The sequence below is a fragment of the Leptodactylus fuscus genome, chromosome 3 (genome assembly GCF_031893055.1).
Source record: "Leptodactylus fuscus isolate aLepFus1 chromosome 3, aLepFus1.hap2, whole genome shotgun sequence".
NCBI classification, from domain to species: Eukaryota; Metazoa; Chordata; class Amphibia; order Anura; family Leptodactylidae; genus Leptodactylus; species Leptodactylus fuscus.
Genome location: NC_134267.1, coordinates 163,798,664 through 163,823,249, shown reverse-complemented (window position 1 = coordinate 163,823,249; position 24,586 = coordinate 163,798,664). Strand labels below are relative to the sequence as shown.

General features: G+C 42.3%; 1 protein-coding gene across 6 annotated transcripts in view; it reads right to left on the bottom strand.

The window, feature by feature from the left end:
* Positions 1-8,930: 8,930 nt before the first annotated feature.
* Positions 8,931-24,586, bottom strand: part of PHC3 (polyhomeotic homolog 3) — a 77,440-nt gene continuing 61,784 nt past the window's right edge. For 5 of the 6 annotated variants that reach the window (XM_075268698.1, XM_075268701.1, XM_075268702.1 and 2 more), the window contains 6 exons: positions 23,730-23,974; positions 19,173-19,332; positions 13,390-13,504; positions 11,378-11,525; positions 11,087-11,300; positions 8,931-9,624 (listed from right to left, as the gene is read on the bottom strand). In XM_075268698.1, the coding sequence (XP_075124799.1) occupies positions 9,470-9,624; positions 11,087-11,300; positions 11,378-11,525; positions 13,390-13,504; positions 19,173-19,332; positions 23,730-23,974 (1,037 nt within the window). In that variant the 3' untranslated portion in view covers positions 8,931-9,469. Of the gene's footprint in view, positions 9,625-11,086; positions 11,301-11,377; positions 11,526-13,389; positions 13,505-17,763; positions 17,831-19,172; positions 19,333-23,729; positions 23,975-24,586 lie in introns of those variants that run through there. The other variant, XR_012715337.1, reaches the window with a different exon arrangement.

Genomic DNA, 24,586 nt, shown 5'->3' with positions numbered 1-24,586 from the left:
ACATAATCTACATCAAACCAAGAGATCACTCCGCACAGAGAACTAATGATTGACTATGAAGTCTTTCTTCTTTCTTCTTCTGTTCCTTAGCTTCTATGGACTCCTAGTATATCTTCTCTTTTCAGCATATGTGTGTCTATGTCTGTAATATATTACAGTGTATTATCCTGTATCTGTATTACTATGCTGCTGTAACATACTGAAATTTCCCCACTGTGGGACTATTAAAGGATTATCTCTTATTGTGAATATGCAGAGCTAAAGCATTTATCCAAGGGTCACTACAAATCAGCTTCACCTATGAAAAAAAAATAATCATAAGAAAGCTGAGAGTAGAAATTTGTTTTTATATGGCTCATGAAGGAACTGCTACATAAGTTGAAATTCTTGACTGTGTTTTTAACTAATATCTCACATTGTTATAGCTAGTTCTTAAATATGGGCACCATATGAAATCTGAGAATCTCAGATACCAGAACCATGTTTCTAGTAGGTATAAAACCGAAGACACTTGAAGGGATCATCCCTCCCTTTGGGAAATGCTTCATCTCTACATACTACTTTGAGTACATTTGTACGGACAGATTCTCTGGCATTGCTTATAGGAACTTTACAGCCTGTTTTCTACTAAAAGGAAGTTTGATAGATTAATAAAGTATATTACAAAAATGCTCAACCCCCTCCCTGACACAATAGCAAAAATAAAAAAAAAGTCAATAAAATGAGAGTTACACTTTAACTTTGCAAAATTAGGCTACATGAATACGGCTGTGTGCCCTATTAGCGTGCTAGCTATGTTTTTCACAGCTGGCACACTAATCTATTTCTTTATATGGTCCCACACATATGCCCATATCAATGCCCTGTACATGCAGCCAAGAGCCCAGGCAAAATTCAGGACAGGACCTATAACTAGTTTTTGTGGGACTGTGGAGGTATGTGTGGCACATGTAGCCATAGACAGTATTAGTATATTTGTCCCTTTATGTTGTGCTATATCTGTGTTACTCTTAACTATGAATAATCTGACAATTGGGTATTTCTAGTTGGGTTGTGCCCGTACACAGACTAACACTGCTCAATCATTCACCTCCTCGATAAGGGTAAGGCCAGGGCCCCACAGGGTGTAAACGGCGTGATTTGCCCACAGCAGGAACACCATGGGAAAAATTGTGGTGTTTTACAGTCAGGGCAAAGCGGATGGGATTCTAGCAAATCCCATGCCCACTTTGCGGTACAAACCGCAGTGCAGACACAATTTTCCCATAGGTACAGTACAGACCAAAAGTTTGGACACACCTCATTCAAAGAGTTTTCTGTATTTTCATGACTATGAAAATTGTAGATTCACACTGAAGACATCAAACCTATGAATTAACACATGTGGAATTATATACTTAACAAAAACGTGTGAAACAACTGAAAATCTGTCTTATATTCTAGGTTCTTCAAAGTAGTCACCTTTTGCTTTGATTACTGCTTTGCACACTCTTGGCATTATCTTGATGAGCTTCAAGAGGTAGTCACCGGAAATGGTTTTCACTTCACAGGTGTGCCCTGTCAGGTTTAATAAGTGGGATTGCTTGCCTTATAAATGGGGTTGGGACCATCAGTTGTGTTGTGCAGAAGTCAGGTGGATACACAGCTGATAGTCCTACTGAATAGACTGTTAGAATTTGTATTATGGCAAGAAAAAAGCAGCTAAGTAAAGAAAAATGAGTGGCCATCATTACTTTAAGAAATGAAGGTCAGTCAGTCCGAAAAATTGGGAAAACTTTGAAAGTTTCCCCAAATGCAGTTGCAAAAACCATCAAGCGCTACAAAGAAACTGGCTGACATGAGGACTGCCCCAGGAAAGGAAGACCAAGAGTCACCTCTGCTGCAGAGGATAAGTTCATCTGAGTCACCAGCCTCAGAAATGGCAGGTTAACAGTAGCTCAGATTAGAGACCAGGTCAATGCCACACAGAGTTCTAGCAGCAGACACATCTCTACAACAACTGTTAAGAGGAGACTTTGTGCAGCAGCCAGCCTTCATGGTAAAATAGCTGCTAGAAAACCACTGCTAAGGACAGACAACAAGCAAAAGAGACATCCCTGTCGTCCTCAACAGCGGCACAATGTGGGGGTATTTCTGCCCCTGTGTGCTGGTAGGACAGGCGGATATTTAATTAGCCAATAAAATGCGTGGCTGGCCCTATAAGAGGGCACAAGAACCTCCCCTCTGCGTGTTTTTTTCTGTCCTGTGTGGACAGAGGACAGGTGGGAGGACTTGTGTCCTCTTATGGGGCTCAGCAGGGTCACTTACCCTCTGAGCGTCAGTATCATCATCTTTCTTCAGGATCTTTGATTGAAGTTCATCTTCTTGTCCTGCAAGAGAGAGGGTGTTTGTTGTTTAGCCTGCGTTTGGCTGGACTTTGCCAGATTGCACTCTATCCAAACCTTATTGGTATCTGTTGCTTCGCTGTCCGGTCTACTAGACCCGGTAAGATCTACCCTTTTATTTTCTGGGTTGTTGTCATGGTGACAGTGTTGCATGGTCTATTATCTCTCTCTGTAGGATATGTCATCCTCTACTACCCCTCCTGGGGATGGTAGGAGGAAAACCTCTTCCAAGAGGAAGCACCTTTCCTGTTTTAACTGCGACACACCGCTCCCTGATGGTAGGTAGCGGCTTAAAGGGTTAATCCCTTCGGGGTACTACTGGTCCTGTAACTTGCCTATTATTTTCAGGCTACGAGTGGGCCCGTTGTCGCGGGTGCAGAGGTCCTCCACCTGTGGAGCCCTCTCCCAGAGATATGATGGCCTGGGTCAAGGAGATAGTGAGTTTGGGCATCGCTTGGGTAAATAGGTTTTCCCTTGCTTGTACTCTCCCTTTTGTTTTGCAGGATGATTCCCTCAAGGGAATCCATTCCACCTTGTCTCAGCTCACCAAGAGACCATGCTCTGAGCACCGTTCCTCGTCTCTCCCCCCCCTGAACATCTGCGGGTGGCAGAGGATGATTCCTCCGAGGACGACTCAGTCATTTCCAGCAGACCTGTGTTCCACTATGAACAAACAGGCAGGCTGCTGAAGTCCATCTGGTCTACAGTGGGCCGAGATGTTGACAGGGAAGCCTCCACGTCTGCCTCTGGGGGACATATTGCCTTCCATGCGGACGCCACGCTGACCGACCTTATGGCGCAGCAGTGGAAACAGCCAGAAAATGGACACTCGCTTTCCAGGATCTTCAAGAACTTATTCCCTGTGGACACTGCACAGTGGGATTCCTGGGGGCCTCCCCCGAAGGTGGATTTGGCCGTAGCGAAGCTGTCCCGCAGAACCCTGGTGCCCCTGGAAGATGGTTCAAATCTTCAGGACCCCCTGGATCGCAGGGCTGACTCCGTTCTAAAGAAGGTCTACTCCCCCTGTTCTGCCCAAGCTTCAGTGGCCATAGCCTCCACCACGGTTGGTGACTTTCTGCGCAGCCGTTTAGCCGCTTTAGCGGGATATAGACTCTGGCGTTGACAGAGATGAGATTCTGGCCTCTATGAAAAATCTTCATAGGGCGGCAGATTATTTGGCGGAATCCTCCCGCCATCAATTAAAGATCTCTGCCAAATCTATGGCACTGTCTACTGCGGCCCGTAGACCCCTATGGCTAAAGCCTTGGCGGGCGGACTTTGCGTCCAAAGCTGCTCTTTGTGCTCTCTTTGAGCCGGGAAGAGTGTTTGGCCAAGGCTTGGACGCCATCATGGAGGGGTTAGCTGAAGGTAGGGGAAAGTCCCTACCTCAAGCATCCAGGGGCAGACGTGCTCCCTCTAGAGGCAGAGGGTCCTCCTCTAACTATAGACGCCCATCTCAACAGCGGCGTTCTAGGTACTGCCCTAGGGGAGCTGGGCGAGGCGCTTCCAGGGAGGACTCCAAGAGGAAGCCGGAGTTTTGACATGGGGCAGCTCCCTGTGGCCCCCCCTTCCTGTGGGAGGACGTCTTTCTTTTTTTTCCAGAGCATGGCTCACCCATATCCAAGACCCATGGGTGTTGAAGATCATACAGCACGGGTATCACATCGACTTTCATCTTCCACCTCCAGATCGGTTCGTTTCCACCCGATCTCTTCCACCTTCTCAGCAGGCCAGTCTAGAGACCTTGGTCGCCGAATACGTTACCAAAGGCGCCCTGGAGAAGGTTCCAGCCTCAGACCATGGTCTGGGAGTTTACTCCCCCGTCTTTCTGGTCCCCAAGGTCACCGGGGGCTGGAGGATGATAATAGTCCTGAGGTACCTCAATCGGTTTATCAGGAAGAGGTCATTTCGTATGGAAACCGTGGATTCCGTGACTACTTTTCTTCAGCCAGGAGAGGTGATGGTTACCCTCGACTTGAGGTAGGGACCTTCTGCTCCCTGTACCAGGAGGACAATCCCTTGGCAGTGGATGCCCTGTCCATCCCATGGAGGTTCAGGCTGTTTTACATATTCCCTCCAATTCCAATCATACCGAAGGTATTGATAAAAATAAGACAGGACCAAGCCTCGGGAATAGCCATAATCCCGTTCTGGCCAAAAAGGGCTTGGTTTGCTCAGCTCATACAAATGAGTCAGGGCATATATTGGAGGCTTCCCCCTCTCCCAGACCTGGTAACCCAAGGAGAGCTGAGATGCCAGGATCTGAGGAGACTCAACCTGACAGCCTGGAGGTTGACCAGTCCCTATTGAGAAATAGAGGACTGTCACAAGCCGTCTTGAAGACCCTATCCAGCGCCAGAGCAGATTCGACTAACAGGAACTACCGTCGAATAAGTAACATCTTTAATGCCTGGTGTCTGCAGCATCAAGTGGACTCCACCGATCCCCCTACGGAGGCGATCCTGGACTTCCTTCACGACGGACTAGACAGAGGTCTTGCTGTGGCCACACTCAAAGTACACGTAGCGGCCCTGTCCGCCTATCTGGGGAGGCGTTTGTCTCAAGATTCCTTAGTGAGCACCTTTATTAAAGGGGCAACTAGGCTGAGACCGGTGGTAAACACCCCCGTCCACCAATGGGACCTTACTCCGGTCCTGAACGCTCTATGTGACCAACTATTTGAGCCTCTGGAGGAAATCTCCCTCAAGTCACTAACCGGCAAAATGGCGCTGCTATTGGCAGTCACAACTGCCAAACAGGTTAGTGAACTACAGGCCTTGTCTGCTGAAGAGCCATACACTATCTTCTTTTCTGACCATGTACAGCTTAGGTTCCTCCCGGGGTTCCATCCCAAGGTTCTATCTGCTGCAAACAGGAATCAACGGATTTCCCTTCCGGTATTTTTTCCTTCCCCTTCTTCACCTGAAGAAGAAAGATGGCACAAGCTGGATGTGGTCAGATGCCTGCAGATCTACTTGCAGCGCACTCGTCCTTTTAGGCGAGCTGAAAACCTGCTGATCAGCTACACGGGGAAAAACAAAGGCGCTAAAGCCGCCAAAGCTACAATATCACGGTGGGTTACCGAGACTATTAAAGTCGCCTACACCGCTCAAGGGCTGTCGGCTCCATCCTTCCTTCATGCCCATTCAACCAGGGCAGTGTCCACCTCACGAGTGGAAAGGAGCGCTTTGTCTATCGACCAAATATGCGCAGCTGCCTCTTGGGCATCTGAATCCACCTTCATCCGGCATTACCGTCTGAAGGACCGGGTGGCAGATTCCACTGCCTTTGCCCAGACCGTCTTAAGCTCGGTCATGGAGTAGTCCCACCCATCTTGGGGACCTGCTTGCTATATCCCCACATTGTGCCGCTGTTGAGGATGACAGGGAACGAGTGATTATGAAGATAATCTTGTTTCCCTTAGTCCTAACAGCGGCACAAGATTTCCCACCCTGGGAATCATATCTTATGTATAAACTGTATATAAATGTTATGGAGGTACTTTTGTATTAACACGCAGAGGGGAGGTTCTTGTGCCCTCTTATAGGGCCAGCCACGCATTTTATTGGCTAATTAAATATCCGCCTGTCCTACCAGCACACAGGGGCAGAAATACCCCCACATTGTGCCGCTGTTAGGACTAAGGGAAACAAGATTATCTTCATAATCACTCGTTGTATGGGCTAAAGGACACAAGGAACAAACATTAGACCAGTGGAAATCTGTGCTTTGGTCTGATGATCCAAATTTGAGATCTTTGGTTCCAACCACCGTGTCTTTATGCAACGCAGAAAAAGTGAACGGATGGACTCTACATGCCTGGTTCCCACCGTGAAGCATGGAGGAGGAGGTGTGATGGTGCTTTGCTGGTGACACTGTTGGGGATTTATTCAGGCATACTGAACCAGCATGGCTACCACAGGATCTTGCAGCGGCATGCTATTGCATCCGGTTTGCGTTTAGTTGGACCATCATTTATTTTTCAACAGGACAATGACCCCAAACACACCTCCAGGCTGTGTAAGGGCTATTTGACCAAGGAGTAGAGTGAAGGGGTGCTACGCCAGATGACCTGACCTCCACAGTCACCAGACCAGATTTTCAGTTGTTTCACACTTTTTTGTTAAGTATGTAATTCCATGTGTTAATTCATAGTTTTGATGCCTTCAGTGTGAATCTACAATTTTCATAGTCATGAAAATACAGAAAACTCTTTGAATGAGAAGGTGTGTCCAAACTTTTGGTCTGTACTGTATAATTGAAACAGAAACTCTGCAGAGGAAACCTCTGTGAACTTTCTGTCTACATTACTGCGGGAAGAATCGCAATGTGCTGCACCATGGTTTTTCCTGCAGCACTTTTTTGCTGCAAAACGCCCCATGGGGCCTTAGCCGGAGACTGTTTTTAACTTATTCATACATTTCTAGGAGGAATAAAAGAAGAACAGCTTAGCACAGTTATATATCCATGGGGGAATACAAGTATTTACTAAATCAGACATGCCAGACGTGATGACCAATCCTCTTTAATTCTCTGTTTGGTTGTCTTTCACCAAAAAAAAAAAGATTCCCATAGTTGACTTTCTGAACCTTCCATGTTAACTTATAGTAAGAAATAAAAACCTAAAACAGAATGACATTTAAAGTTTGTCATTTACAGCTGAAATGTTTATATATGTACCGAACCTTCATTGCATATATGCAAATACACAATATGTTACAAAGTCATACGGCTTGAAACCACATTTATTCTGTGTATACTGTATATATCCAGTGGTGTCAGTAGAACAATATGGGCAGTTTATAGAATTTCTCAACATGGCTGATTTCTTCCTGAAACAGCACCACACTGGGGTACAGGCTGTGTATAATATTACATCTATGGACAGGTGTGGCACTGTATCTGAAAGCAAGCATCTGTGTTTTTAGTCCCCCCTCTTAAAGTGGACCTGTAACCACCTCCACAAGCGGCAAATCTTTGAATTCATTAATAGGTGTCTCTCCACTGATTTTTGACACAATTACTGCTGTTAATGGGGCAACACGGTGGCTCAGTGGTTAGCCTTGCAGCGCTGGAGTCCTGGGTTTGTTTCCCGCCAGGAACAACATCTGCAAGGAGTTTGTATGTTCTCCCCATGTTTTCATGGATTTCCTCCCATTCAAAAAAAAAAAAAAAAAAGGACATACTGATAGAGCAAAATAATGTACATCGTGATCCCTATATGGGGCTCACAATCTACATTGGAAAAAAAAAAATACTGCTCTTAATTTCAGCACCCAATATGCTGCTTACGCTTTTTACTGTGGGTGGTCCTGGACTGGAGCAGATAGTCTGAGACCACCCACCTGTCAGATGTGAGCTTAATAAATATATTGGATTCAGAAACTAACAGAAGTGACTGCATAGGAACAGTAGGAGCCAAGAAAAAAAACAACTGTGCTGGAGTCAATGCTCTGCTGCCTATCAAATAATGGGTCAGGGGATAATCATACACATTACGGAGAGTGTGTGCCTACATAGGCGCAGGGAGACTTACAAGTCATTTCTGCTCCACTAGGGATTCTGGGTAAAAAAATATGCAAATCTATTCTCCAGGATGTAATTAGGAGAACAGTGCCTATGTATGCTGCACTCTAGGGGCAGCCCCCTTAACTTCATGCATGACTCAGTTAATAAGCCTACTGACATGATGCAGGGTTTATTGCCAAATTAATATTTCTATTCCAAAAGGAACAGATTCCCAGCTATGGACAGTGCTGTTTCGGTCTTTTGGACCTCGTCAGCATAGCGCAGGGATACTAGTTTGGCAGAGTAAGAGACTATAGACCAGGGTCAGGGGATAATCATACACATTAGGGAGTGTGTGCCTACATAGGCGTACGGAGACTTACAAGTCATTCTTGCTCCGCGAGGGATCCTGGTCTATAGTCTTTCACGCTGCCAAACTAGTATTTCTATTCCAAAAGGAACAGATTCCTAGCTATGGACAGCGCTGTTTCTGTGTTTTGGACCTCGTCAGCATAGCGCAGGGATACTAGTTTGGCAGAGTGAAAGACTATAGATCAGGATCCCTAGCGGAGCAGGAATGACTTGCAAGTCTCCGTACACCTATGTAGGCACACACTTCCTAATGTGTATGATTATCCCCTGACCCTGGTCTATAGTCTTTCACTCTGCCAAACTAGTATCCCTGCGCTATGCTGACGAGGTCCAAAAGACTGAAACAGCGCTGTCCATAGCTGGGAATCAGTTCCTTTTGGAATAGAAATATTAATTTGGCAATAAACCCCGCATCATGTCAGTAGGCTTATTAACTGAGTCATGCATGATGTTAAGGGGGCTGTCCCTAGAGGGCAGCATACAGAGGCACTGTTCTCCTAATTACATCCTGGAGAATAGATTTAAATTTTTTTTTTATCAAATAATGCAAATTGTGAGAGAAAGTGAAGCTAGTGAATGGTCCTCTTTAAATAGTACTTGCCATAACCCATGCATTGTATCATCAATTTTGCTGTATACTTGTATCATGACAAAGACACCTTAATACATTGGAGATCACTTATATATTATATAATGATACATTGGATGAAGTAATCCTGGTTAGTGAATCACACATACAGAGCTTTCATATTACAGAGATTTTACATTATAAAGGACACTGGCAATCTGTGCAATACTTGAGTCACTTTCAGTAAAATAGAAAACTACAAGTGGTAGAAAACATACACTGGCAGGTTGTGTATGTAGAGAAATGTATATAAGTATACTGGATCTTTCTTCATAGAAGCTCAGCTACCTAACAGGTTCCAGGTTATAGAAATTGACGGAAACTAAAATGAAATATAAACATGATGATCATATAGAGGAACAAACTGCAAAGTAGATGAGCAGCTGTTCCTTGTGTTTTCTATATAACAATCAAGTGGCAAAGCTTTAACAACCTCTATATACTGGCCAGTAATATAACAGGCTTACACTGATTCAAGGAACAAATGACCACAAAGTTATCCAAGTACTGACTGTCTACCTGCAAAGATCATTATTTCTTCAGATCTTACAGATAGTCAATGCTACTGTGCTGTTTACTATGTTTCCTTTAGCGAGTTAATGCGAGCACAGATCTTAAGGGCTGGTCCTAACTTAATATTCATGGTGCTCATCAGATGATCTTCCTTCAATAAAAGAAGCGCCTGTCCATCAATCTCCTGTGTTCTGAATTCATCAGCGATATCATGGCAGCCTGGACAAATATAAGACATGGTGAGCTATGGCTTCCTATAAGTCATAAAGGAACAAATGGATGGTGAAGAAATACATTTACAGTGAAGCAGTAACAATTCCTTCATTACTTGAATCAGTCCTCTTATGGGGATGATGCAGTCGCTAGAACCCTCACAGCGCTCTCATACACTGACACAACAAATTCTTATACAAGGCTCTTGTGGATTATTATAGGAATCATCATAACATCCAATTCCCAAATAGGTGGAAACAGCACTTGTTCTTCCTGTGTGTTTCAGTCATAAATTAAAAAAGAAATAAAAAATAAGGCACACCCCTAGATTTTTTTTTTAAATCATTGTGTAGCTAACCTTTACAGCGCCTCTGCCCAATCAACACTGTGTATCTCAGTGAACCAGATGAGAGTCGCAGTGTATTTCTATGTGAGCCTCGATCTGACTATTGAAATGTATTGAGAATCCTGACAACAATATGCTCTATGGATAAGTAAGTCAGAGAGGGGTCAGATTATTTGAGCTGGATGGTGAACAGCGGAATTTATAGCATAAAAAGGTAATGGTGTGTGAGGATTCCTACAGCTAGCAGAAACAATGCCGAAACCCTTTGTCTTTCAGATTTATGATGAAGGAAATGACATACAGCACATATACATATACATGTCATGTATGAAACCGTGACAGCAATGGGCAGTACTGTCAGTAACTGACTGCATCACCCCAAGTGTGAAAAGGAGCTATCGGAGATCCTTCCTACCAACCACAGTCAGGCTGTATAATCAACATCAGGCTAAGCGAAGATCACTCCGCACAGAGAACTAAATGATACTGAAGTCTTTCTTTTTTCTTCCTAGTTGCTATGCCTCCTAGTATTTTCTATCTGCTATGAGCTTGTATGTTTTCTTTCTTGAATTATATTACTGTAATATCCATGCTGCTGTAACACACTGAATTTCCCCATGTTGGGACTATTAAAGGATTATCTCATCTTATCTACCTTTTAAGGTTATGGCCCTACATAGCAAGCCGCAGCCAAAAAGCGCTGCGGGAAAAAGCACGGCGGATACACTTTGTGGTTTTTCCTGCAGAGCTTTTCACAGAAAGGCCACAGAGTTTTTCTCTGTGGACTTTCTGCTTCTATTATACCTGTATGGAAAACTCCAGCGTTTCTGTAGGTATAATTGTCATGCTGCGATTTACAACACCACACGGGTTTTTGAAATCGCAGCATTTCCACTGCAGATTTTCTTTCTGAAACATAATTATGTATGGGATTAGCCAGAATCCCATCCACTCTAAAGGTAAACATTGTGGTTCTCCAAATTGCGGCGTTCAAGCTACAAGGAGCCCCAGCCCCTTGGCAAAAGGCAAGGCTTCAATGAGGTTCTGTTTTATTTCAATAAATCACTCCACAATGTTACTGGTTATTTTGCGTGTAACCTGAATAAAACTATCTGCAAGTACCTGGTAAAGAATGAATGAATGCCCACACATCTTCAACACTCCATAGCGATGGTTCATTCTGTGTATCGGGTGGTGACTCAGATGGTGAGGATGTCTTCCTTAACTGAATGCGACGCAACTCCTGTTCTCTCTCACTCTGCCGCCGTAGGCGAGTGGTCATAGGCCCCGGGATGGGATCCTCTAAAGCTTCAGTACATGAATATGAAGTGGGGAGCTGAGAGGTACACATATACATAGAATATTGAATGCAAATAGATAATGTAATGAGTCAATAAACTTTATTCTACAAACCTGTCTTAAGTAGTGATCTCGCAATGACCCTCCAGAGCTCTGTGAACGTCTCCCACGTCGACCTAGATTTCCTTCAGACTTTCTACTCCATCTGTTGCTTTTTTCAGCCTTGTAAAGCCCAAGACGCTTTGTACCGCTTATGTTATACCTTAAATAATTTGTTTTGTTTAGTAAAGAGAGTCATGAAAATTATATAATTCAAGAACAACACTAAGGTTTACTTTTGTCTGAACAGAATGCACACTATCAATAACTAACAAGAATAAGAGACTGGAAATCCCCCACGGTTTGCTTTCCAACTTTAACTTATAAATGCTGGAACCATTACACTTGACCATAACAAAAATCACAGACAAAAAATACTTTTTTGTTTGGCAAAACATTGGACATCACAACAGATACCATGTAAACCCCATTATACTCATTAGGGTCCTTTGTGTTGCATCCCCATTGGGATTTCAGTTTTTCTGCTTCTATGCTTAATATTGAAATTGCAATACAAAGAAGGACAAGACATAAGTACATGCAAATCGAAGAAGGGCAGTTGTACATAAGATCTACAAATATCAAATTTTAAGCACCTAGCTCTAATGCAGTGGTTGTGCAGTGGTGGTGAACCCACCAGTTTCATATATACATTCACCGAACTCTTCTTTAGTGATAAATCAAATATGATTTATTTCCAAATTCAAGACATAGGTATATGGTTTTTTACTGGTACACAAAATGAACCGTACATAGGGCCTAGGGTTCGATCGAACCACTGCTCTAATGTGTAGCATGTAGGAGGGGCATATAGCTCAGACTGAAAGCAAAGTTTTCTAGTCACATGCAATTGCAAAAGTCAGATCAAGTGGTGATGCCTCCTGTTTGTTGACATGCCAATTATCGCCACTTGTCGAATTGAGAGGGACAGAATCCTTTAACTGAGAGACCTTGGTTTATCACTCTGGCAGATGGCTACTTGCTTAAGCCGATATATCAGCACTGTTCAACGCTGTGTGCTTGGAAGTACAACCACAAACTGGAATGACAGCAAGAAGAGCTTTAGTTGTGTTTCACTACATTGGGCCTTAGTCTAAAACAGAAATAGAGGTTTGAATGGAGATGTACATCTTCAGCAGTATGTGCCTCTTTTGTCTTGGATGCAATAATAGCCAAAGATTGATCTAGAAGCCACGTAGCAATGCCATTAAGAGTCCTTCACAAGGGAACAAACTCATGGAATTAGGGTGGGTTCACACTACAGTTATTTAATGTCCAACAGCCCTAACTGCTACATATTGGTCTATTAAAAACTTTTTTGGTGTTTAGATCTATTTACTTGTGCGACTACGCAAAGCAGCATTCACTCCCAAGAAATAAAATCCAGAGTGGTGGTGAGAGATTAATAAAAAACCCTTATTACTGGTTTATCTTACTCCCTAGTGATTTACCTCTGGTATTGTGTTTTATTGGACTCATTGAAGGGTAGTGTTAATGGGAGTGTGAGAAGTATTGTTTGTGCATGTTCTAATAATTGGCATTTCGGGCATCTCTTTTTGTCGCACCCATATTTGTTAATAGCACATATCTTTAGGATATGCCGCCTCTCTTCCCCTCTCCATAGATGAATGCTAAAACAATATCCTGTGATGGAGCCAATAGGTTTCCCTGGGTACTAGTATCCAGATGTAAACCACCCTAAGGCTTTGTATATCACATGGCAGCATCTGGTATTTGAAGCTTTAGTTTTCTGCATGATCAAATTTCATAGCGGAATCTGCTGTGGAATTTGCGACTTCTACACAAGCCAGGCGGTTCCACCTGGGGCACACATTATGTATACCATTAGATTTCTCTCTCCCACATTTATCTACAGTCAGTGGTAATCTATTAAAAGGGACATTTCACTTGCCTCTAACACAGTACTACTGTTCTTCCTGTCATTTTATGTTTGTTTTTTTTCCAGAACACTCCCTCAATGAAGAGCATGACCACCTAACTATTGAGTACAAAACATTTCACATTACCTTTTTGCGCATGACTGTGAACAAAATCTTTTTGATCTCAAAAACTTGTTTGGATAGCCAGTCTTTCCACAAAACTCACACTGCAGAATTTCACATTCAAGCTCGTCGGCGCCTTCTGAAAGAAAAAAACAAACAAGAAACAAAACAACGTTGTACATTTCACCTTGCAAAAATGTATATTTTATTAATTAAGAAGCAAGAAACTTTGTGAAGCAAACACAGATAGAGGAATGAATTCAATGCTGGACACCTTTTCTGCCCTTGCCACTATTGGTTTCAGCAGTAGCTCATTCACTGATTCCCTATAAGTCCTGTCACTGCACCAGACCACCAAAGGATACAAACATCGACTCCTTTACTGCTGTAAACCAGCGTTTTACATCTTATCTACCTTAAACGGACAAAAGGGCTTGCAATGTTCCTTTTTTATGCCCTAACCTACTGGAGAGCCAAGCATGAACTACTTTACTAATATAGACCACTGTGTACCGCATGCTACCATTGGACTCTGAGGCAGTGGAAAGTGTTCTCTGGAGCTGTCTAATGGACAAATTAAAGCATGATGGATGTCTGGAGAATGCTACTCACTGGAATACAGGGGAAAAAATAGTATGGGACTGTTTTCCAGAGTTTGGGCTAAGCCCCTTATTTTCAGTGAAAAGCAATGCTAAAGCTATAGGAAGACATTGTCATTCCCTGTTACAACACAAGGTCCATAAAGTCAGGGATTGATGAGTCTGGTGAAGAAGATTTAGTGGTCTGTACAAAGCCCTCACCTCTTCCCTATTGAAAGTACTTGGGATAAATTAGTACATGGTTTATGTGTCAAATCTATTCATTCAGCATTACTGCCTGATCTCACAAATGCTCTTTTGACTAAATGAAAACAAATTTGCTCCGACACTTTCCAAAAACTTGTGGAAAGCCTTCTTAAAAAAAGTAGAGGCTTTTATACCTGCCCAACTCCATATTCCTGTCCGTGTTTTGGGATGAGATGTCTAAGCAGCTCATATAGATGTGATGGTCATGTTCCAACATACATACTGAATTATTCTGTTTAAGCTTTATAGTTTATATGTCATACAAATCTGTCGATTTAACATTTTTTGGGTTCTTCTTGACTTTCCACCAAGAGCAGATTTCTTGCCATTTATTTGTAAAAGTGAAGAGTTACTATGATTCTGGATTAGGAGAAAGGCTAACAATGTAAAAAATGGCAGCACAAATGTCTCCTCCACTTGCCAGGATGAGGTCCCTGTGGTATTCAATCTCTGTCCTGTTCCAGCACGTTGTTTCCTTTTATACTTTTAAGTCACAGCCCGTCCTAAACACATTTCCTTTATACACACCTTCTTTATATGTTACATATGAAACAATAAAAAAACATCCACTGCCATAACATTTATTTCCTATACTCATTTACTCATTGAGATAGTGTGTGTGTACAGCAAATTTTACAAGCATTCAAACAAAATATTTGCACAGCCAAAGGCTAGAGAACATACAGCTAAAGATAGGTTCATTCCAAGAATAGGTTGTTACTTCAAAGGCATAGGCATATAAAAAATGCAGCATTCATAGCTACGACTAAGGAAGCATCTATTCCGAAACGCGTCAGTCATTTCTGATGTTGCTCATTGCATAGAGCTTATTTTTGTTCATCAACATGAAGCTCGTATTTTAGCAATTTAATGAATTAAAAGTTACGTTTTAGTCAGAAGAAGATGAATGCTGGATTTTTTATATGCCCATGCCTTTGGATCCATGTTTTCCAGCCGTGGAAACTGTTTCATCTGTGCATTGCCACCTTCAGGAACGTCAGTTATAACATTGAACGATATACACACAAGTTAGACCACATTTCCCTCCCCCTGTTTTCCTTACGCATATACTGTTATGTTACTTGGCTATTTCCAGCAGCACATAGCACTGAATGGAGTATCAGGAGCCCCAAATCCTGTGCACAGTAGAGGTCCTAGTCATTGAACCCCCACAATTTACAATGTATCCCCTTACCTGGGATAAGTAGTATTCAGGGGAAAAAAAACCTTTAAACTCCTTCTTTAGATCACTCTGGTTTTCTCCTTGACTGGTCAAAAGGTAAGTTAAGGTAAAAGAAAAGAAATTCTAGTACTATATACTACATAGTACTACACAATGTTTCTTTCACCCAGTTATTTTGGAGCTCATTTATCCAATGGAGATCCACTTAACCATGAAAGGTGTATTTTCTTATGAAAACACCCCCATCTGGCATGTAAACATGATAAACATTAAAGCGCCTCTGAGATTAAGGCTAAGTTCAGACGGAGTTTTTTTTTAGGCCGCCTCAGGTTCCGGACCAAAAGCCGTGACTGAAAGCTGGTGCACTGCAATCCGCTCCACATTAGGCCCAATGGATGGGCCTAGTCCAGAGCAGGGAGTGTCTTCAGGCCGAATCGCGAGGCGAAATAGCCTGAAGAATTGAGCATCTCACTTCGTTTTCCGGGAGCTGGAAGAAACAGCTCCCAGAAAAAGCTCCTGAACAGCTCCCATTGATTTCAGGATTTTGAGGCCGCATTCACCTCAAAATCCTGACCAAAAAACTCTGTGCGAACTTACCCTGAGGTTGATTCTCCCTCTACTCTATAAGAACACATCAAAACTGCTGCATATTTATGTACATTAGAGGGAGTCTGACACATCAGAACATGCTGACAGCACTAGCAGATCATGCCTGTGATGAAGCTCATAGGAGCTGCAGAAACCGAAAACAGAAGTTTTAACAGAAGTTGCCATATGCTGTAAGTACAAGCTCCCTCTGGACAGTCTGGAGTGTGAGTGCGCACTGAAAACTCCCGTACCATTCCTCTCAGCTTGAATGACAGTGCTAGAGTCCTGTCAGGAAACTGCTAGAACCCTCACTAAAGAGAAGTAAAAAGAGGTTTGAGAGCCTTCACTTAAAGGGTGTTGTCCGGTTTCAGACCAATATTAAGAGACAAATGTTATGGCTTGTATAATAAAAAAATTCTACAATTTTCCAAGACACTTTCTGTATCAATTTCTTACAGTTTTCTAGGTCTGAATTTGTTGTCATTCATTCTGCTGTGGCTGGGTTCACATCTGCGCCAGGTCTCCGTACGGGGATTCTATTCCCTTCTCCGCATGAAAAATGTAGAGAGAAAAGCGCTGCAAGCATCGCTTTTCTCTCTGCATTTCTCACTATTTTCAGGAGGAAACCATGTGGACCCCATTATAGACTATGAGGTCCACGGGTTGCATAAGGTAAACGTTTTTTAATGCGGATTAGGTCTCCGTTTAGGGGGTCCCCAAGTGGACCCCCTGAAAAGAAACACGTGCGCAGATGTGAACGAAGCCTTAATACCAGTGGATAAAACTCAGCCCATTGTCATGTGATGAGCACACAGGAGTATTGCTTGTTACAGTCACAGCACAGTAGTCGTACATCTTCCTGGTAATGAGCTGCGCACCTCTGTCATGATCACAATCACATGACCAAGGACTGATTTTTATCCACTGGAAGTAAGCAATATAAATGACAGCAAATGTCTAGAAAACCAGGAGGATTTGATACAGAAAATAAATTGGAAAATTGCATATATTTTTTTTTACTAAACAAGCAATAACATGTTACCCAATGCTGGTCTGAAAATGGACAACCAATTTGGGCACTGCACATGAAGGGACTGCCGAGCAGGCAAACATGACACTTTCTTCTTTCCAACTCTTCTTTGTGGCTTATGCAGCTAGTATGAGAATCACCACAGGCTCTTCTTTTCACCTATCTAGAACTGGGAACAGTTTTAGAGCATAAATACTGCTGTCAGACGCCCTTTAAATTGTTATTGCAATGATTTTACACATTAAACACATGCTAGAGGAAAATACTTACCACTCAATCAACGTAATGTGTATACTAGATACTGTACATAAAAAGGACTTTTCACCCCCTCCACTAAGTCAAGTTCTTACCATCTGGATTGGTGCCACTCAACTGATTCCAGTGCAGTTGGGATTTCTCCAGTGTCAGACAGTGGGCATGATTCAGAGGCCTCCAGGGTCAGAGCGCATATCACACCCCTTGTCTGCTCCTGCCTGACACCGCCCTCCTGACAGTACAGGATCTAAATAGTATATCCGGAACCAAAACTAACAGCAGTGGGACCTAGAGCAAAAATTCATCTGTACCAGAATCAGTGGAGCAGCTCCTGTTAACTGATGTAAAGAGCTGGACTTGATGGAGGTGGCAAAAGGCCCTCTTTATAAAAGATATAGACATTGAAGATTATGTCCTGCTTTCCTAGAAATAAGCAGGAACCACCAGATGGAACCACCTGTCAGCTCACAACACAGCATTACCTGCCTGCACCTCACCTGCTAAATTCCACTGTAAGATCTTCATGGCAGAAGCGCTTTTTCCTGGGCCTTGATTTTGAGACTTCTGTTTGGGGGTACACCATTAAGACTGGGATTAGGGAGAATATCTCATAAAATTAAGAAAGAAACAACACTGCCCCAAATAATTACACTTTAATGGAAATAAAAATATCTACTTGCAAGTAGACTCATTGAATGCATAAACACTATGGGGATATTCTGGACAAAAGGAGCAGTTCTTTGCATTATTAACTGTGAATACGCATTGAGTTTTTAAGGCCAGACTCTACAGGCTATGCCACAACGTACAGCTTGTCTAGTCAACATTTCTATTAACTGATGTTTAGGAGAAATCTGGTTGTCCTCTTTTAGGCCAAAACAACAATAAGGATGGGGGGTAGAAATCTCTGGAATGACAGCTTTGTGAAAAGTAAGATTTTGCAGATATGTAGCATGCTATAATTAAAGGATATTGATTTTTTTGCTTTAAGAATAATATGTAGGAAATGGATATACAAAACACTACTGATAGGTATTAAGTAGTAAAAGTATAAAAGCAAAGCACCAACAAAGGTGGATGTGGAAAAACATGAAGGTTGGTTTCCTGATGTAATGAGGGCAGCCAGTCAAACCAAACTACAGATCTTTCACAACCCAGATGGTAAACAACAAAAGGGACAATGTGATTGTAGGTGTCATTTGTTGTGACGTAAAACTGTACTAGAGCCTCCTATCTACAATACTGGTATCTATGAGGTAGAAGGGCCTTTGGGAAGTGGAAATAGGTGTATGCCATGTTACTACCCAATGACAAAATCAAGCAGCAAGTCTTGAAACAGAAACATGCCTATATCATTTATCAATAAGTCAATTTCACAGCGCTATTAAGAATACTAGACAGTAATAAAGCCGCTAAAAGTACTGGCAATATAAAAAGTGATGTGACAGAGTCTGTGAAGAACAGCCATAACTCTTTGTAATCACATTGCTCACTGAGCTTTATCCACAGCAAATGTACAATAAACTGATAATCTGCCCAGTAGTAACTGGAAAACTATTTACAGTAAGTCTGATATCCCACATAGTAATATTTTATATTAGGTAATTCAAATATTGACATATAAACTTTTTGAATGGGGCAAATAAAACGCAACTAGGTAGTAACATGTATTGTTGTGGTCTTGTTTCTACGTAAAGGGAAACAAGGTGAATAAATTCTAAGGAAGTATAACCACAAACAGAAAAGTATCCTCTATACACTAGGAGCTCCAGAGAACTGAGGTCTGTCTAGTTCGCTCTTATATCCCATACAATAGTAGAAATAGGTAATCGTCTGGTTACTCCATTAGTTGGAAAGTACCTTATGACAATCAACAAAAGTAAAAAAGAATAAAACAATAACTCACCCTCAGCCGTTAGATCATCTACATCTGTGTCCGAGGAGTTGTCAGGAAGCTTGGCTGTGCTCTGAATGTCCGACTCCATGTCAGTAATATTCATAATCTGTTCATCAAGTGGCAAATGCCCTTTGGCAGGTTCATCTACCAGCAGGGAAGATCGATTTACCTAGAATATATATTTGGATGTTTTTATCAATTACTGGTGAGAGCACGATTACAAGTTCCAGGTGTGCAGGAACCTGTGGTTGACTAGTGGATTCTGACTACAAACAGTTTACTTTGTAGTAAGGTTCAGTAGAAGCTTCCATAAATAAATAAAATATATATATATATATATATATATATATATATATATATATATATATATAAATAAAATAAATAAATATAATTCATTGTGTGGCAGTGTACCTGCCCTGATACCTACCTGCATTCTGTAAATAAGATGCAGGAGCTTGTTTTGCCTCTAGGACAGGCTGGTCCAATGTCTAGCCCGAGTTTAAATTTTGTTATCCTTAGGGGGCCCTACTGGATCCCCACTGCTTTTTTTCAGTGGAGGTCTAGTAACAGCTCCTGTTAACTTATCTATTCCCTCTCCTGCTCGCAGCCCCCTCTTCAACCACCAGGGAACCCCCATGCACTGCACATTACGTCCTTGTGACCTGATGTGGAGCACACAGGACCCATTGAAGGCTGAGCTGAAGAGGAAGCCACGAGCATGATCAGTGAGTGGTAACTGAATGCAGCCTGGTTCTTCCCAGGGGACCAGTGATAGGGACATTATATTGTGTGGGGGCAGTGATGGGGGCTAATTTTTAATCTCTGTGTAAAGAAATTAGAAGTATGCCATTTGCAATAAAAAAAAAAAAATCATAAAATAGTTCATTTGAATTTAATGTTAAAGAGGACCATTCATGTCCCCATAGATGTGTGGTATTACTGTACATACCACTAAAAAGCTGACAATATGCTGAATTCAGCACACTGTCGACTCTCTAGCGGTATTATAATACCACACATCTATGAGAATGTGAAAGACCTTCTTTAATGGTTAAAAGAATATCAGGCTGAATGGTTGACTCACACCCATTTTCACATCACCACATCTGGATCTCCTTGGAAAAAGTTTGGGCAACCCCACTTTAGGAGTATGATTGTGAAGGAAAAAAAAAAAAAAAAAAAAAAAAGGGCACCACTTCTGTATTTAAACCCTGTCCTGAAGGTGTTCCCTGCTGCTGGAGGAGATGCAGAAGAGTTGATGGAGGTGCAGAACTTAAAACAATGGTTGGTGTGCAGGCAGTGTATCAGCCTAAGATTTGTGAGGCAGTGGCCATGACTTAACTAATATCAGAAGATTCACTGCCTCAGAAATCAGACTGATACACAGCCTGTAAAGAAACTAAAGTGTTAAAAACCACCCCTGACTTCACCTTTAACTTTAACCTCCCTGCCTGCAGCAGTAAACCTGTTCAGGATGATGAAATTTACATAAAGAACAGAAGTGGGAGACATTTTTTCCCATACAACCATATTCATAGAAGCAAAACAAGGATACAGGTAGGTATCAGGCAGGTAGGTATCTTTTTAAATTTTTTGGCCTATTGCAGGACAACCCTTTAAGGACCCCCAAAACAAATAAAAGTTGACTGAGCCTTCCGATTTGGATCACACAACTATGTTGGATGAAAGAAGAAATGCTTGATTCTTTTGTTTTTAAGAAAGTTAAAAGGGATATTTCCATTTCTAGAATTATATTTAACCCTTTCCCGCTGGAGGAATTTTTTCCACCTTCCAAACCACATGAAAGACATTAGGCTCCCGGCTGTCACCCGAACAGGTCGGCTCCTGCGATATCGCCGCGCAGGAGCCGGCCTGCAACTTTACAGGTACGGGGCCGGTGGGGACCGGCCCCGGGGGAGAAGAGGCCGCTGATACAGACTGCAGACCCGGCATCCGCTGTACTAGAGAGGCGGATGCCAGGGAGGGATAGACGCCGGGGCCTGAGACATCGCTGCGCTCCTCTGCCCTGCATGAAGCCAGCGGCGGGGGGACGGAGGAGCGGAATAGCATCGCCCCTGCCGCTGCTGGCTTCATGCAGGGCAGAGGATCGCAGCGATGTCGCAGGCCCCGGCACCTGTAATGGCGTCTATCACTTGCCGGCTTCCGCCTCTCTATTACAGCGGATGCCAGGCGCCACATTCGGCCTATAAGACGCACCCTTCTTTTCCCCCCAAATTTGGGGGGAAAAAAGTGCGTCTTATAGTCCGAAAAATACGGTATATGTTTCGGTATGATTCCGGGGATACCAAATGTATATAGTTTTATTTACACTTTAATCCCTTAAAAAATCGAAACAGCAAAAAAATGGCAGTTCGGCACTTTTGATCTTTTTTTTCTCCGCTACAGTGTTCATTGTATGGGAAAAATATGTTTGGAAGTTTGTACACGGGGCATTTTCAGACACGGGGATACCTAATGTGTATGGATTTCACAGTCATTTTTAACTTTTATATGTAATATAGGGAAAGAGGGGTGATTTTAACTTTTAATTCTTTTAATTTTTTTAATACTTTTTTTTAAATTGCATTTATCAGACTCCCTAGGTGTATTGAACCCCAGGGGTGTCATCATTAATATAATGTATTACAATGCTAATGCATTGCAAAATATCAGCATTTGTATGACAGGCTGAGCAACTCCAGGTGTTTGCGGCCATTAGGCACCGAGTCTCTCCTGTATAATACAGCAAAGACCCAGAGGCTATGGCGGCTGCTCTGCTCATGTTACTATAGTATTCCTGTACTATTACAGCAGATGCTGGGAAGAGGTTCAACTTGTAACTTAAAGAGGACCTTTCATGTCCTCGGGCACTGTTGGCTTTCCTGTTATGTGTCCCAGTGGAAAAGCTATCGGTGCACTCACTGTCAGAAGGGCATTCTGTGAGTGAGTACTGACGTGGGGGGCTGTGGGTGCGTTCCTCACCGCTCAGCGTCATCACTGAGCGGTAAGGAACTCCCCTCTAACAGTATAGCGCTACATACAGTACTGTCAGGAGGGGCGTTACCAGCTAGACTGTCAGGAACGCCCTTCTTACAGTGAAGAGCTATCGGTAAATGCACCGATATCTCTTCCACTGGGGCACATAACAGGAAAGCCGACAGTGCGCTGAATTCTGCGCACTGTCGACTTTCTAGCAGTATATAGAACCACATGTGCCCAAGGACATGAAATGCTCTCTTTAAGCTAATTGAAGTGTTTTACCCAATACATTGCTCTGTTTGTCAGATACAGCTAAATAAGTGTCCTTGATTTTTACAGCTTGTTGCTTAGGCTTTAGACCACAATCTTGCTGCACTGGTCGGCTGACTTGGTCCCTGTTACACCCACCCCCTTCTCTTTACTGTGACTGACAGATTATAGCTCTGGCAAGTGCATTTAGCTGCTGATAGTCCCTATCAAACAGTAGTTGATCAGTGCTATTGTTATCAGTATATGTAAATACCAAGCACACTGTTAGTCTTTGAGTACTGCTTGCCTAAGCTGAAAAACAAGAAGTAGAGAAGAAACAGGAAAGAAGGTGACACAATGAGATGCAATAACCCCTTTAAGCTGCCTGTAGAGATGTCTGTAAGCAGCTTTCTTCCCTTTCCCTACTGAAAACACATGCACACCCTATGGAAAGGGTGTTCATGTGTACTTGGTTACTTTGGCCAAAAGGAAATGGAGAATGGGAACCTTAAGGGAAACCAGTCACCATTAAAATCCTATGTTATCTGCAAGCATCATGTAACAAAACAGGGAGAGCTAAGCAGATTGATATAGTTTTGTGAGAAAAAAGAATTGTTATAATGTGTCATTTATTCATTAATTTCATTGTTCTTTCTATGTTTGGAGTAAGTAACTAAGTCCAGTGGGTGGTCCTAACAGTCATTAACAGCCATCTCTATAAGCTCTATCAGGGTTAAGACCGCCTACTAGACTCAATCACTCCTTCTAAGCATAGAAAGAACAAACATTTTTTTAATTAATAAATGACACATTATAATGAATCTTCTCCCACTAAAGTCTATATCAATCTGCTCAGCTCTCCTTGCTCTATAACATGGTGCCAGCAGATTAAATTGCATATTTATGGTAAAAGGTTTCCTTTAAGGCCTGTGGAATATCTGTAGTGATAGATCCTGCAGTTACATCCTCTCTTAGACATCTTACAGCAGGGCACAGTAACTAAGAAGAACCATCTGACCTGTGCCAGGGAGAGGACTGAGAACTAAGATGTGTAGCACTGGTGATCTTGAGAGAGAGTGATATGTCACATTGTGATCTACAATCTTGTAAAAGTATGTGCACATTGAGGTAAAGGGGTTTTAAATATTATCAAGAAGTCAATGTGCTAGTATACGATACAAGATCATCAAGGCATTGTCACAATAGCCATAATGAAAACATGCACAGCTTAAAATATCTGTATTCAGAGCACTAGAGAATGATGTGTAATGGAAATAAAATTTCCAAGAAAGAGTAACTTCCATCCATGAGTACAATGGTGAAAATAATTATACTTACAGGAAATGGCTCTAGGCCTTCTTGAATAACAAATCCCTCAATGACGTGGGTTAAAATCTGTGGTTTGACTATGGCTTGAGGAAGTTTGCTATCCAAGCCTGGAATGCTGTTAGGCTTCTGTGTACTATTGCTTCTGGTAGTAGCAGCAGGTAGAAGCAGCGGTGGTGCAGGAATAGAGGCGTAGGAGTTGTCAGATGGGGACTTAATGACTGAGGCACTAACTGAAGACACTGCTGTTGGGAGACCTAGAATTCAGAAAAACATAATCTCATATTATGCTACACCAGGCACATCTGTCTTGTAACAAGCAACTCTACATTAGTAATACATTTCTTCAATCTCTTCTACTACCAGCAAAATCACTTCAAAGCCACTTAGATGCTGTTTTAGGAGCTTTTTAGTGACATAGTGAATATACCTTTCATATGTGTCATGTTGGAGTACATGACCTGGCTTGTTTGTTTTTTTTAAGGCAGAATGTGCAAAAACAACAATTTTGAATTTTTTTATAATTTTTTTTTTTATTGGAGTGGATTACCCAGCGACAATTCCACTGTGCCTATTCCTAGCTGCAAACTTGCGCCCCTTTGGACTTAACCTTAAATACATTTCCCAGTTAATCTGGCACCAGCCTGGAAATACCATTATTGTATTCACTACAGTAATCCTTACTCCCCTCATAGTGTATGTGAACGAGGAGTTTTTTGCAGACTGAAAAAGTCTGCTTTGAAATTAGGAAACTTTTTTTTTTTTTTTTTTGGGGGGGGATTTTTTTTTCTTTTTTTACATGATGCAATTTTTTTGCATTTTTGTCACAGTTTTTGCCACAGTATTTTGCTCTGGCAAACTGTATGGAC